The sequence below is a fragment of the Somniosus microcephalus genome, chromosome 19 (assembly GCF_052327205.1).
Source record: "Somniosus microcephalus isolate GS21.2 chromosome 19, FLI_Smic_1.0, whole genome shotgun sequence".
NCBI lineage: Eukaryota > Metazoa > Chordata > Chondrichthyes > Squaliformes > Somniosidae > Somniosus > Somniosus microcephalus.
The window spans coordinates 51,988,745-52,004,972 of record NC_141005.1 but is presented as its reverse complement, the minus strand read 5'-3'; the positions used below and the strand labels follow the sequence as shown (position 1 = coordinate 52,004,972).

Genomic DNA, 16,228 nt, shown 5'->3' with positions numbered 1-16,228 from the left:
TTTTGAAATTTTCAATTGACCTAGCTGCATAGCTTTTTTTTTGGGGGGGGGGGGGTGTGGAGGGGGGAGTGTTCCAGATTTCCACTACCCTTTGTGTGAAGAAGGGCTTCCTGATGACACCCTTGAACAGCCTAGCTCTAATTTAAAACGGTTGTTTTTCGGACTGGAGGAAGGTATACAGTGGTGCTCCCCAGGGGTTGGTACTAGGACCACTGCTTTTCTTGATTATGTATTAATGATTTGGACTTAGGTGTACAGGGCACTATTTCAAAATTTGCAGATGACACAAAACTTGGAAGTATAGTCAACAGTGAGGAGGATAGGGATAAGAACATAAGAAATAGGAGCTGGAGTAGGCCATTTGGCCTTCAAGCCTGCACTGTCATTCAACAAGATCAAGGCTGATCTTCTACCTCATCTCCACCTTCCCACACTATCCCCATACCCTTTAATTCCCTTCGTTCCCAAAAATTTATCGACCTCTGTCTTGAATATATACTCAACAACTGAGCATCCACAGCTCTCTGGGATAGAGAATTCCAAAGATTCACAACCCTTTGAGTGAAGAAATTTCTCCTCATCTCAGTCCAAAATGGCCTACCCCTTATTCTGTCACTGTGACCCCGTGTTCGAGATTCCCCAGCCAGGGGAAACATTTTCCCAGCATTTACCCTGTCAAGCCCCTTAAGAATGTTATATGTTCAAGGAATATAGGCCTTGGCTACTCAATCTCTCTTCATAGGGCAATCCTCTCATCCCAGGAACCAGTCTAGTGAACCTTCGCTGCACTCCCTCTAATGATAGACTTCAAGAAGACATAGAAGACATAGAGAGGCTGGTGGAATGGGTGGACACGTGGCAGATGAAGTTTAACGCAGAAAAGTGCGAAGTGATACATTTTAGTAGGAAGAACGAGGAGAGGCAATAGAAACTAAAGGGTACAATTCTAAAGGGGGTGCAGGAACAGAGACACCTGGGGGTATATGTGCACAAATCGTTGAAGGTGGCAGGGCAGGTTGAGAAAGCAGTTAAAAAAGCATACAGGATCCGAGGCTTCATAAATAGAGGCATAGAGTACAAAAGCAAGGAAGTTATGATGAACTTCTATAAAACACTGGTTCGTCCACAACTGGAGTATTGTGTCCAATTCTGGGCAACACAGTTTAGAAAGGATGTGAAGGCTTTAAAGAGGGTGCAGAAAAGATTTACAAGAATGGCTGCAGAGATGAGAGACCTCAGTTACATGGATAGACTAGAGAAGCTGGGGTTGTTCTCCATAGAGCAGAGAAAATTGAGAGGAGATTTGATAGAGGTCAAAATCATGAGAGGTCTAGGCAGAGTAGATAGAGAGAAACTGTTCCCATTGGCGAGAACCAGATGACACAGATTTAAGGTGATGGGCAGAAGATCCAAAGGCGACATGCGGAAAAACTTTTTTACGCAGCGAGTGGTTATGATCTGGAATGCACTGCCTGAAAGGGTGGTGGAGGTAGATTCAATCATGGCTTTCAAAAGGGAATTGGATAAGTACCTAAAGGAAAAAAATTTGCATTGCTACGGGGAAAGGGCAGGGGAGTGGGGCTCGCTGAAGTGCTCTCGCAGAGAGCCGGCATGGGCTCGATGGGCCGAATCGCCTTTACTGTGCTGTAAGCAGTCTATGATTCTAATTTTCAGGTTATGTCCCCTTGTTCTGAACTCCACCACCAGAGCAAATGGTAGACCTTTTCTACCATTTTAACCCTTTTAGCCCAGTTATCATGCTGGTGAATCTGTGCTGCACCTCCTCCAAGGCCAATATATTCTTCCTGAAGTGCGGTGCCCACAGTACTCCAGATGGGGTCTAACCAGAGCTTTATATAACTGTAACAATAAGAACATAAGAAATAGGAGCAGGATTAGGCCATCCAGCCCTTCGAGCCTGCTCTGCCATTTACTATCATGGCTGATCTTCTATATCAACTCCACTTTCCCGCCCAATCCCCATATACCTAGATTCCCTTAGTGCCCAAAAATCTAGCAATCTCAGTCTTGAATATAATCATCGACCGAGCATCCACAGCCCCCTGGGGTAGAGAATTCCAAAGATTCACAACCCTCTGAGTGAAGACATTTCTCATCTCAGTCCTGAATGGCTGACCCCTTATCCTGAGACTATGACCCCTAGTTCTCAACCCTCCAGCCAGGGGAAATGGCCTCTCAGCATCTACCCTGTCAAGCCCTCAAAGAATTTTATATGTTCCAATGGGATCACCTCTCATTCTAAACTGTAGAATATAGGCCCATTCTACTCAATCTCTCCTCATAGGACAACCCTCTCATCCTAGGAATCAATCTAGTAAACCTTCATTGCACCGCCTCTAAGGCAAGTATATCCATCCTTAGGTAAGGAGACCAAAACCATACACAGTACTCCAGGTGTGGTCTCACCAAAGCCCTATATAATTGCAGCAAGACTTCCTTACTCTTAGTCTCCAACCCCCTTGCAATAAAGGCTAACATACCATTTGCCTTCCTAATTGCTTGCTGTACCTGCATGTTAAACTTGCAGTGTTTCATGTACAAGGACACCCAAATACCTCTGAATACCAACATTAACTGGTCTCTCACCTTTTAAAAAAGATTCTGCTTTTCTATTCTTCTTGTCAAAGTGGATAATTTCACATTTCCCCACATTATACTCCACCTGCCACCTTCTTGCCCACTCACTTAACCTGTCTATATCCCTTTGTAGCCTCTTTGCATCCTCCTCACAGCTTACTTTCCCACCTAGCTTTGTATCGTCAGCAAACTTGGATACAGTCCACTCGGTCCCTTCATCTAAGTCATTGATACAGATTGTAAATAGCCGAGGCCCAAGCACTGATCCTTGCAGCACTTCACAGGTTACAGCCTGCCAACCCAAAAATGACCCGTTTATTCCCACTCTGTTTTCTGTCCATTAACCAATCCTGAATCCATGCCAATATATTACCCCAAATCCCACGAGCCCTAATCTTGTGTAATAACCTCTTGTGTGGCACCTTATCGAATGCCTTCTGAAAATTCAAATATAATACATCCACTGATTCCCTCTTATCTACCCTGTCAGTACACCCTCAAAAAACTAGAATAGATTTGTCAAACATGATTTCCCTTCCATAAAACCGTGTTGGCTCTGCCGAATCATATTATAATTTTTGAAGTGCCCTGTTACCATGTCCCTAATAATAGATTCTAGCATTTTCCCTGTTACTGTCAAGCTAACTGGCCTATAGTTCCCTGTTTTCTCTCTCCCTCCTGTTGCAATGCATCTGTTACTGTCACCAATGAAAGTAACTACTTATTAACGACTTCACAGTTCATGCATAGCCACTGGCCAGGCATTTTCATGTTGTACAATTATTTCCTTCCTGTTTAAGGAGAGCAACATCAATACATTGCTATCCCTCTTTTTACTTATAAAGTTAAGGTATAGGTTGCACTGGGCTCCACTGTGGAATGCAGGGACCCATTTACTCTACCAGTGGAAACAGAGTAGGCAGACTAACCCAGTTTACTTCACTGAAACTGGCTCCCTTAACCTAGTAGCACCTTTTTAGATCAACATTTTCAGTTCCCTGAGCATGGGGCATTTATATTTTAGAGTGCAGTCAAAATACAAACTTGAGCATCTTCAATCAGCAGCACTCCTATAATATCAAAGTGCCTCAAGAGTTTTCACCGGCCCCATGTTTCACAGTTGCAGAAATGTCTTACAGCAAAATTCCTAAAATATTCTAACCCAATTCACAAATACAATAAAGTGATCTGTTTTGTTACTATATAAATCAAATTCATTTGTACATCAAGGCCAACACAAATCAGCAACAGACAAAGAAAATAAGGCAGTTGTTAGCATGATCATTGTAGAAACAGGTGTCCACAGAATATAGTCTGTGGCATGGGTGCTGTCATTTCCCGCTCAGCAAACATTTACATACATTAATAAAAGATGAAAGGACACACAAGCTCAGTTTTAACATTGCAAGGCAATACCTTGACTATGGTCATGAACTCTAAATAGGGCATCCACATCACGACGAGGTCAGCTTTCAAAAATTTATGACTGCATGATGATGCATCTGGCGGGTAAACACAATCACTTCACCAAAATATAAGTGAGAATTGTCTAACGTATTAATCAGTCTCAGCTTTGTAACACATCTGGGTTCACAAAGGAGTTCATACATCATTAAAACTTTGAGGTAAGGTTCCATTTTCTTGGGCCTTTGGAGGCCTGTATTAAAAACTACAGATAGTACTTTGTCGTCTTCGCTAAATTTTGTCTACTGAATGTTTTGAAACTAAATTTAGTCTCTTATTAATCTCAAGCATTCAAGAACAAAACAAACAATCAGCCCAAGCTCACAGAAGGCATTAGTTGGCTGAATTTAAACTAAATTACTATAATTACCACTTTTTAATAATCAGTTAGAAAGAATTAGCAACTTGACTATATCTGTTTAAATGTTGTTTTTCTGTTGCTAGTTAAAATATTTTATTTAATATTCTGGAGAAATATGCATTATTGTTGTTTTAAACTCTGGGTTTTTCCTTTAGCTTTCATCCAGAAACAACTGTTAATATGGTTCAGTCAAAAAAGTCTTAAATAACCAGTAACAATTAATCAGTATGAGTCATCAATTATTTCAGGCAATATGACTTCCACCTTGAGGTCATAGTTTGTTATTAAACAAACCCCTGACTTAAATACGGAATTAGCTTGTTTAAAGCACACCCGATGGGGAAATAATTGGCACCAACACAAAAGGTTGTGCAATTTTTTTGTAATCCTAAATCAGTTTACTCTTTAGGGACTCTCCACCCACCATGGCACACATCTCTATCCAACTGAGTGCAGACAGCTATGTGCTCCCAAGCTTCTGCCTATACATACTGTAACTCGCTGCCAACTGGTGCACAAGAGCAGTCTAGGGTGAACGGTTAATGAATTTGCCTTCCCTCACTGCAGGAATGTCTTTTATCTGCACTGGGCAACTTCCCGTCACCCCAGTCAAATACTAAGAGCCAATTTCTTAAACTTGCCATGCAGCTAAATCAGAGACAAACTCATATCCTGCACTTCGTGGTACTTCATCCCCAGACCGCTTCAAAATATATACAGGACCAAAATTTCAATGTCATTGGTAGTCAAAAGGTTGTGGGTTCAAGTCCCACTCCAGAGATGTGAGCACATAATCCAGGCAGATACTTCAGTGCAGTACTGAGGGTGTGCTACACTGTCGGAGGCGTCATCTTTCGAATGAGACATTAAACCGAGGGCCAGTCTGCCCTCTCAGGTGGGCCTAAAAGATCCCATGGCACTACTTTTAAGAAGAGCAGAGGAGTTCTCCTCAGTGTCTTGGCCAATATTTATCCCTCAACCAACATCACTAAAACAGATTATCTGGTCATTATCACATTGCTGTTTGTAGGACCTTGCAAATTAGCTGCTGCGTTTCGTACATTACAACAGTGAGTACACTTCAAAAGTAGTCCATTGGTTGTAAAGCGCTTTGGGATGTCCGGAGGTTGTTAAAAGCGCTATATAAATGCAAGTCTTTCTTTCTTGTTTCCATCAAGTAAAACAGAAAAAGCAATTTGATTAAATGAGGAATTATATATATTCACCTAGTTTTGATTCAAAACTTTTAGCAATCTTGTTTTCCCCAATTCTAACCCTTCTCTAGTACCCCACTAAATTAACAAAACCATCCTTGTTTGGGAGAGCAGGGTGGCTTTCCCCGAAGGCATAGCCAGAGATGCAGTCAATGTCATTCCTTGGCTGGCTGCCAGGAGGTGTGCTTGAATAGTGTAGAAAGAGAAGTCTTGTACAGGAGTGGAACGGCATACCCATTGCACGCACTTAAAACACAACAGTTCTTCACATCCACCTATCAATATATTCAATGCATTTCCTTCTTCTCAATGCAGGAGAGGAAAAATGTCATCAGACTACCAATATATTGGATTTCCAACACCAAGATATGAACTGTGGATCTAAAATTCCTTTCTATAAAATGAAAAACAAGAATGCCTGCTTTTTTTTTTATACCCCACCAATAAAATCACAAGCACGGTTTTAAGCATGTACAGGAAACTTTCTTTTATCCAGCATGGACGGGACCGACGTGGTGCCGGTTCATCAAAAATTCCAAATAACCGAACGCTATAGTAAAAGATAGGGAGAGCTGACAGCTCAGTATAAAGCAACAAACCCTGTTGCTTAGCAACAACTGTAGAACAATGAACACAAGTTTCAAGCGTCTCTGTAACTTAGCAACAGCTGCAGCCACACCCTTGCACAGCACAGATGGAAGAAGGCAAATAAATATGAAGTAAAACCTACTCCTGAATTTTGCCGGTTAACCGAGATTTCCGGTTATTTAGGTGCCGGTAAATCGAAAGTTTCCTGTAGTTTCAAATAATGCAATACTGTTAACTGAAAACAAAACACTGATATTCGCCTGTTTTTCATTGGGCCAGTAATTCCTGTCCCAACGCGTGAGTACGGTCGGGGTACTCACGCATCTGGCCGGAGGAAATGCCGGTTTTCAGCATGCACCGCGCATGCGGGGAAAACCGGCATTTCCTGTCCTCTGAACGAAGGGGTTCAGAGGCAGAACGCGCGCGACTGCACAGGCAGCGCGTGCGCAGTAAAATTCCTTTTTTCCCCCCAAAGTTGCGCGCGTGTAAAGGCCTCCGGTCTTTACGCATGGAAAAACAAGACATAAGTATTTCGTTTTTCAGGTAAGTGGGCTTTTAGTACAATGTAGAATTTTTTTTCCCCACAGGTTTGTTATTTTTAAAGAATTTACAGTTTAGTTTTAGACCCTATTTTTAAAAATTTATTTTTTTCAAAAAATTGATTAATTGTTTAAAACATTTTTTAAAACTTATTTATAGTTATTATAATCAGTGGGATGTTTTTTAAAATTTTATTTAAAGTTAAAGTAGTGTTTTGGCAGCCCATACTTTTCATGAGTTTGACAGCTCTTACTGTCAAACTCATGAATGAGTTTCCCCTCCCGATTGGCTGCACAGTGTTCACCTGATCCCAGCCGGCACATCGCACTAACTACGCCGCCGGATCAGGTTAGCACAGCGCGCCGACATCTGAACCGGGCCAGTGACAGGAAATGCAAGCAGGCCCGGGCTTCAGATGTCGGCGCGCAGGGCGAGTGCAGATCGGGGGCTTGCACGCGCGGCAAGCCCCCGATCTAATTTCAGGGCCATTAAATTTCTCTTGCATGACCAGACTGCACAGGGTACTGTACATCAAAACCTATCAAACTCTGCACATCTATTTACTGTTTACATTTAGTAATGAATTTTGATTTGTTTTATTACACGCTGTCAATCATAACCATTATGTGCTACTGTTATAATATTGGTGTAGATATTGTTATTAAATATAAAACTAAAGCTGACCCAACACTGCACAACTACCAAAGGAGCTATTGCAACTTCTTTCTCTACCAATTACAGTTTGAAAAACAACATTTTTTTTACAAAGTTATACAACACTTTAAAATGAGACAATTTACAAGGAGCACATTTTGCAGCAGCATCTACTGGCAAGCATGAACCAGACTGAAAATGCAATAAAATCACATGCATTAAACTCTACATATACTGTACCTCATAAAAAGTCTTTTAAATCATCTTAGAATTCAGAAGTTATATCATGAAGTTATCGGATTCTTTCCAGCCCTCCGTGAGTTTGCTGCCTTCTAGTTACTTCCAAGTATATATTACTCTTTGTATCGCAATTCTTAACTGTTCTGCACAATATTGTTGTAAGCTCTAAATATTCAAATGCTTCAGATATTTTCTTACCCAGAAACTACCATTCCATTGCATGAGTGTGCATCACATAATATTCCTCCCACATCATACTGCAACTGGATTGCAGCTCCAATACGGTTCTGTTGGAAATAAAAGACCTTATAGAACACCAAAAAAAAGCAATCTGAATGAGACATATTTATGTGTCATGTTCACAACAAATTCTTGGACACAATGTTTGGTAAAAACAGTCAACGCAAAACTGGATTTCTACTGGTGATGTGCAAATGTAGTCCACAGAAGATCATTGTGGGCTTTTGGAGCTAATATAAAAATGCAGTTTAGGTGTGCTCATAAATACCAGCCAAATGAAAAAATGTGCACTGTCTTGTCTACGATGCTGATAACTTACATTTAGAAGCACCGTTCACATACAAGAATGCCTCAGAGTGCTTTACAAGGGAGAGAGAATGGAACACTGAACAGGACACGAAAAAACTTGGGACAGGGAAAAAGACAAGAGAGAGTTATAATAATGTTTTTTTAGAGCGCTTTTGAAGGCTGAGAGAGAGGCAGCAAAGCAAAGAGGTTTTTGAAAATGTCAGCAGTCAGGGGAATAGTGACTGAAAGGTCAGCCTCTGGTGGTGGCATGGAGGGAACAAAATATATCCAGTACTTCTGAGCCAAAGTCTGGTGTAGTCTTAGACATATGGCCGGAGATTTCCCAGATAAAGTGGAGCGAGGTCTTGGAGAAATTTGAAGACAAGGATGAGGCTCTTAAAATCAAGCCACAGAAAATCAGGGGAATTTGGCAGACTAAATTAATCCTTGAGGTTATGAAGCCGTCGATGAGAGTTTTCAGCAGTGCTGGTGGCTTAAGCAGGTAATGCACTGGAGGTGAGGAAAGCAGTCTTGACAATGGACTGAATTTGGTGTATAAAGCTCAGCCAGGCACAAACAAACTACCAAACTTCAACTTTGCCAATGCTGAGTTGCAGAAAATTTTGACTCACCGTGACTTGATGCAGGACAAGTCGTCAGAGAGTATAACAATGCTAGAGTGGCAGAGACCAAGAATTACATATCAACAGTGTACATGTAGATGTTGATCTGTGTTTACAGCTGATGTTTCCGAAGAAACAGCACACAGACGATGAATAGGATGTGCCTCAGTATGGAGCCCTGAGGATTATCACTGCCAGGATAAGAGCAGAAGCTATTTGAGGAGATGTAATACCTGCAAATGGGACAGGTGGGAATGAAACCATGAGAGAACAGTGCTACAGAGGTGGACAGCAGAGGAGAGGCAATGGGGGAGAATTGAGTGTTGAAGGCAACAGAAGATCAAGGAGGATGAGATCAGTCACACAAGGACGTCATTGGTAAGCATGTAGTTGGGTGCAACGATGCAATCAAAAAGGACCATGAAGCGACTGAGTAGTTTATGGTTAGAGGAAATAGAGGTGGAGGTGAGCTTTTTAAGAAGTAGGGAGATGATGGTGGTTTTGAAAAAGGTGGGAACAAAACCCAAGGACAAGGAAAGGTTAAAAACATTATTAAACAGAAGGCCAAGAACAGGAAATTAAGTAGTTAAGAGCAGCTTGTATCCTCTTTAGCATTTCAAATATTTAATTTGCAGGTTTCTGATGCCAGGTCACGTCATCCAGGCAAAGCATCAATCAGGAAGCAGCAATTCCCTGCAGTGAGTAGAACCCTGGCAAAAACACATGCATACAAATATGGGTGAGTCATTCAGGCCACTTTTGAGACACCGAATGTCTGGTTCAAGAATGGGATTGGCTAAGGACTGGGAGCAGGTTGCTTGTGGTTCAAGAATGGGGTTGGCTAAGGACTGGGAGCAGGTTGCTTGTGGTTCAAGAATGGGATTGGCTAAGGACTGGGAGCAGGTTGCTTGCCTTTCTTCTGGGCCAGGAAATTTTGTGAGATTGAATTGGAAAAGATGGAACCTAGTGAGGGATGAAAATAAATGTTAAAAATAAAAGCAGATCATTTAATGCAGAAGCAAAATACTGCGGATGCTGTAAATTTGGAAATTAAAACAGAAAGCAGGCAGTATCTGTGGAGAAAGAAACAAAGTTAATGTTTCAGGTCGATGACCTTTCATCAGAACTGGAAAAAGTTAGAGGTGTAACAGGTTTTAAGCAAGTAGAGGCAGGGAAAGGGGGAGGGGAGAAAAGAACAAAAGGGAAGGTCTGTGAAAGGGTCGAAGGCAGGAGACATTAAATGACAAATGAATGATGGTGCAAGGTGAAAAGGGATGGTAACAGGACAAGTAAAGAAACAAAAGATGGGTCTAGAGGAGTTGTAAATGGCAATAGCAGAATCATTCCCAACAGTTGCTGTCTGGAAAAAATGGGAGCAAAGGTTAAAATCTGAAATTTTTGCACTCAATGTTGAGTCCAGAATGCTGTAAAGTGCCGAATCGAAAGAGGAGGTGCCGTTCCTCGAGTTTCCATTGTGCTTCATTAGAACAATGTAGGCGGCCAAGGACAGAGAGGTCAGAGTGGGAGTGGGGCGGAGAATTAAAATGACAAGCGACCGGAAGTACAGGGTCATGCTTACAGATTGAACGGAGGTGTTCTGCAAAGCAATCACCCAATCTGCACTTGGTCTCTCCAATGTAGAGGAGACCGCATCGTGACTCCAACAGAAAGCAGACAACTCTGTGTCCCTCCCCCACAACTTTTTTGAAAATGTTGTATCTCTATGTATGTTGATATCACAAGGACAAATGAAAACTAACTGCAGCATAGATCCTGAAGTCTCATCAACATAGGAACCATCACCATTCTTGTTATCATGGCAGTATTATGTCTATATATTAGTGGAAGAGTGTTCCATTGCCTTCCACTAACACTACTTCCTTCAAATAGTATAAAGTTCCCAACAAAAAATGTGAAAATAGTGAGTCCAACAGACATGAACTGGTATGGAGGATTTACTGCACCCACCCATGCAAAAAGCAGAATTAGCTTCAGTAAATACAAGCATTAATCCAGATGTCCCAGGAATCGGAACACTTCAAATCTATATACTTATTCTGCTCCCTTCCATTGGTTATATTAACAAGTCCTCTAAGACGTCCAAAATTGTCAATCAGCACTTTGAGCAAAAATATTTAACAAGAGAAAATAAATAGAAACAGGAAAGAGAATATTTAAGATAATTATAGTGGTACCACCTTATAGTGGTTTGTTTTGAGAAGACGACCGGGTAAAGAGTGATGCCCCAAAAATTAAACCATTAAGTCTGATAAATTGATTGCTTGTAGTCTGTTGGCACAATACATTATTTTCTCAGATCACCACTACAGAAAAGGTAGAAGCATCTGCACAAGAATATTAAATTACAATCTTACGTCAAAATCAATAAATGTCACTAGGAACTCAACTCTACTGGCAACAATTATGGCAAAGATAAAATTAATACAAAATTATCAATGGATAAAAGTGTGATTGGTAGATTATACGTTAATCATTTTAGAGGAGTCAGTCTGCCTTCAGGGATTGGTAATCCAAAGGTGAACTGTCAGCAATCTAATCTGTTTTTACAATGCAGCACATTATTTTACTTACCTTATAAGGTGTAGTCAATCTTATTGCTCGTGCATAAAATATCAAAACTTAAACTGGAAACACTCATTGATCGTGCATTATTTTAATTGAGAAACCCAAAGTGAATAAGTGCAAGACACCAGCAAGGCAAAAAAAAACTAGGTAAATCAAGAATTAAGGATATGATATGATGCAGTTTCCATGTATCTTAAACAAGTGGTTAAATATTATTCTCCATTTTAATTCATAATTTTTAAATCACATTTAGAGTAAATTACAATATATTGTTTACCCATACAAGCCAAATTTTGATATATAATGGTGTTAAATATAATTTCCTTGTTTTTAAACAATTTATGTCTGATAATTATAGGCAATCCTTAAAGGAATAATCAAGACATACAAGTTGGGGATCAGTGCCATTACCCATATATTAAAGTATAAAATTGGATGAAATAATTAATTCTAACTGAACCACGGCACGTTTATTGTGACAACATATTCACTGCGCTGCTTTTGTTATTTGTATGTAATTTCAAAATGAATGTTTGTAAACAGAATCCCATGCTTCAAAAGAAATGTCCTGCACTAGGATTTAATGTGCAGTGAATCAACTACTTTACTGGTTTTTGATTCTCAACACCGACAGTTGCTCTTGCTATGTTGTGTGAACAAATAGTGTAGAATGTCCACACATATACTGGCATTGGTAATTTATTAATTACTGAGGCAATTTATTAATAAGGAAAAAAAATTGTTAGGAAACACAAAGAAAATGCTTCAAAGCTTTGATTTACACAACAGCATCCTTACCAATATAGACTTTCATTAAATACAATAAAGGAGGTAAAAATCCACCCTTTGTGCTACTGTCTTGATATATGCTAATGCTTTTATATAAAACTAAATGTAGAGTGAGAATGAGCACATGAGATGATGTACTGGAGCAGAATTTTTAGAAAATGTGTGTTTAGGTCACTGTGATAGGGAAAGTGGCTGACAGCGAAGATGCTAGAAAGAATTGAAGGCAACAAAAGTAATCAGTAACTGGAGCAGTACATCATGAGGAGATCCTGCTATACTGTAAAGAATGTTATTGGAGAGCTGTCTCGTTTCAAAACATAAAAGACTATATTTAATATTTCTTCATTGGACTTTGGTAGTTAGGCAACTTTGTGGCCATTTTAATTTGTTACCACACGGTGGGAACAACTTGTCTAAATGAAATAAATATATATATCCCTGACTTATGAATAAATGCCATTTCAAAAGGCAGATGAATCACCTCTGCGTAGATGGACTGCCTAACAAATGGTAGATGCAAAGTTCACCCAGGTGTTAGAAATAATTTGTGTTTATCACCAGGGCATTAACTGATTACGTCCATTTATGGCCTATGCAATCAGCCCACCCAAGGGAAGGCCATCACTTTCTGTACGAGTTGCTTTGTTTCACAGGTATAAACTTCATAATCAGCAAAATCTGTCAGGCAGTTTTTAAATATGCCTTTGAAAGCTATTGGCGGTTTTATTAAAGATACCCTTTTGATCTTCTTTTGTCTCAGTTCATACTTCAAAGGAAAGAGTGATTATAACTGTTGCCCCATATCAAAAGTTTCTTCAGTGATTATTTTCTTCGCCAGGCAGCGAAGGAGCTGGGACTAGTGAAACACTCCGTGAATATCTGAGTTCATGTATACACTTTGTATCATGGACACTGATCCAAAGTAAAAACTTAATACTGCAGAAAATGGCCAACAATGAGAGGCATATTATTATTTTGAAACAAAGACTATTAGCTAAGTAAAGTTCCATAAACTAACAAAATCTGCTGTGTTTGCTCTTACTTCTGTTTACTTTGCTTCCTAGTACACGATTTGTAGTTTGTTGCTCGAGATTTACGATCTGCCAGAGTGGTCCTTGTGCATTCATTGGAAAATCAGGAGCTTATGGTTGTACTTGAGTGTGTACTTGATGGGCAAAGGGGTTCATTAATATGGTCGTATTTCAATTCATAGGGAGCATAGACGTGCCTGTGCAAATGGACGTTGGCCACTGGGTCCAAGAAAAAAGTATTTGGACTGTACCCAAATCCTAAAAGCACTCTCTCAACTGAAGTGGTAGGATGCTGCGAGATTTATTCTGGAGTGTCATACCATTTTATTTGGAAGTCTGGCAATGATTAATACACACAATACGTGCTTAGAATGCAATATATAAAATCAATAATAAAAACAGAAAATGCTGGAAATACTCAGCAGGTTAGGCAGCATATCTGTGGAGAGAGAAACAGAGTTAACGTTTCAGGTCGATGACCCTTCGTCAGAACTGGAAAAAGCTGGAGATGGAACAGGTTTTTAAGCAAGTGCAAGGACAGGGAGAAGGGGGAGGGGAGGAAAGAACAAAAGGGAAGGTTTGTGATGGGATGTCCTTTCCTCCCCTCCCCTCTTTCCCTGCCTCTGCACTTGCTTAAAAACCTGTTCCATCTCCAGCTTGTTCCAGTTCTGACGAAAGGTCATCGACCTGAAACGTTGACTTGGTTTCTCTCTCCACAGATGCTGCCTAATCTGCGGAGTAGTTCCAGCATTTTCTGATTTTATTTCAGATTTCCAGCATCTGCAGTATTTTGCTTTTATATAAAATCAAAATAGATTGGTGGAAAAAAATGATAATTTGATTGACAGAGAGAAAAGAATGAAGTTGCATTTATATACAGTAGTGTCTTTCACCCCAAAGAACTTCACAGCTAATGAATTACATAAAAATTGTAGTCACTTTTGTTATGTATGCATATATAAGCAAATGTGGTAACTAATTTGTGCACAGCAAAGTCTCGCAAACAGCAATGAGATACGTAAGCAATGAGCACAAATTAGAATATGGTAAAAACTCGAAGACAAATTTTTGACAGGCCCATTCAGCATTGCATACTAAAAATAACTTTGAAAACTGTCCTGTCTAATGCTAGTACGATAGCAAAATACTGCAGATGCTGGAAATCCGAAATAACAACAGAAATTGCTGGAAAACTCAGGTCAGGCAACATCCGTGGAGAGAAATTTGAGTTGACGTATCGGGTCGAAACCCTTCTTCAAAACTGGAAAGAAAAGAAAATAGATCGAAGGCAGGGCTGCGATCGAAGAAAAGAAGTAAAAGAGACAATAAAAGGTATTTGAAACCAGACGAGATGGTAATAGGCCAGTGGAGACAAAAGACAGCGGAGATTAGGTGTGAAGTGCACTGGCAGGATAGGAGACAGCTGCCAGGTGGGAGAAACAACAGGAAAGGGGGGGGGGGGGGGGGGGGGGAGAGGGGAAGGAAGACCCAAAACAAAGGGGTGGAAAAAATTATAAGTAAAAAAGTAATACGGGCCGAGGTTATGATCTGAAATTGTTGAACTCGATATTGAGTCCGGAAGGCTGCAAAGTGCCTAATCGGAAGATAAGGTGCTGTTCCTCAAGTTTACATTGAGCTTCCGTGGAACAATGCAAGAGGCCAAGGATGGTGAGGTCCGAGTGGGAATGGAGCGGTGAATTAAAATGACAGGCGACCGGAAGCTCGGGGTCACCCTTATGGACTGAACGGAGGTGTTCCGCAAAGCGGTCACCCAATCTGCGTTTGGTCTCCTCAATGTAGAGGAGACCGCATCGTGAGCAGCGAATACAGTATACTAGATTGCAAGAAGTACAAGTAAATCGCTGTTTCACCTGGAAGGGGTGTTTGGGGCCCAGGACAGTGGGAAGGGGGGAGGTATAGGGGCAGGTGTTACATCTCCTCCGCTTGCACGGGAAGGTGCCAGGCGAAGGGGAAGGGCTGTTTGGGGTGATAGAGAAGTGGACTAGGGTGTCTCGGAGGGAGCGGTCCCTACGGAATGCTGAAAGGGGAGGGGAGGGGAAGATGCGTTTGGTGGTGGGATCACTTTGGAGGTAGCGGAAATGGCGGAGGATGATCCGTTGAATGTGGAGGCTGGTGGGGTGAAAGGTGAAGACAAGGGGAACCCTATCGTTGTTCCGGGAGGGAAGGGCAGGGGCGAGGGCAGAGGGCAGAAGTGCGGGAGATAGAACGGACACGGTCGAGGGCCGTGTCAACCACAGTAGAGGGGAATCCTCGGTTGCGGAAAAAGGAAGACATGTCGGAAGCACTGGTGTGGACGGTGGCATCGTCGGAGCAGATACAGCGGAGACGGAGAAACTGGGAGAATGGAATGGAGTCCTTACAGGAGGCGGGATGGGAGGAAGTGTAGTCCAGGTAGCTGTGGGAGTCAGTGGGCTTGTAGTGAATATTGGTCGATAACCTATCCCCAGAGATGGAGACGGAGAAGTCGAGGAAGGGAAGAGTCAGAGGTGGACCATGTGAAGGTGAGGGAAGGGTGGAAATTGGAGGCAAAGTGAATGAAATTGTCTAGTTCAGGGCGAGAGCAGGAAACGGCACCGACACAGTCATCAATGTATCGGAAAAAGAGGTGAGGGAGGGGACCTGAGTAGGACTGGAACAAAGATTGTTCCACATAGCCCACGAAAAGGCAGGCATAGCTAGGACCCATGCGGGTACCCATAGCAACACCTTTGATTTGGAGGAAATGAGTGGAGTCAAAAGGAGAAGTTGTTCAATGTGAGAACAAGTTCAGCCAGGCGGAGGAGGGTGGTGGTGGATGGGGACTGGACGGGCCTCTGTTCAAGGAAAAAGCGGAGCACCCTCAGGCCATCCTGGTGGGGGATGGAGGTATAGAGGGATTGTATGTCCATGGTGAAAAGGAAGCGGTTGGGGCCAGGAAACTGGAAACTGTTAAAGTGGCGGAGGGTGTTCGAAGAGTCGCGGATGTAGGTGGGAAGAGACTGGACAAGGGGA

At 41.5% G+C, this 16,228-nt stretch overlaps 1 protein-coding gene across 1 annotated transcript in view; it reads right to left on the bottom strand.

Moving 5' to 3' along the window:
* The window catches only part of fbxw8 (F-box and WD repeat domain containing 8), a 137,619-nt gene that overhangs the window by 108,119 nt on the left and 13,272 nt on the right, over positions 1 to 16,228 (bottom strand). The window contains exon 4 of the mRNA XM_085961777.1: positions 7,858 to 7,946. Within this exon, the coding sequence (XP_085817903.1) occupies positions 7,858 to 7,946 (89 nt within the window). The remainder of the gene's footprint in view (positions 1 to 7,857; positions 7,947 to 16,228) is intronic.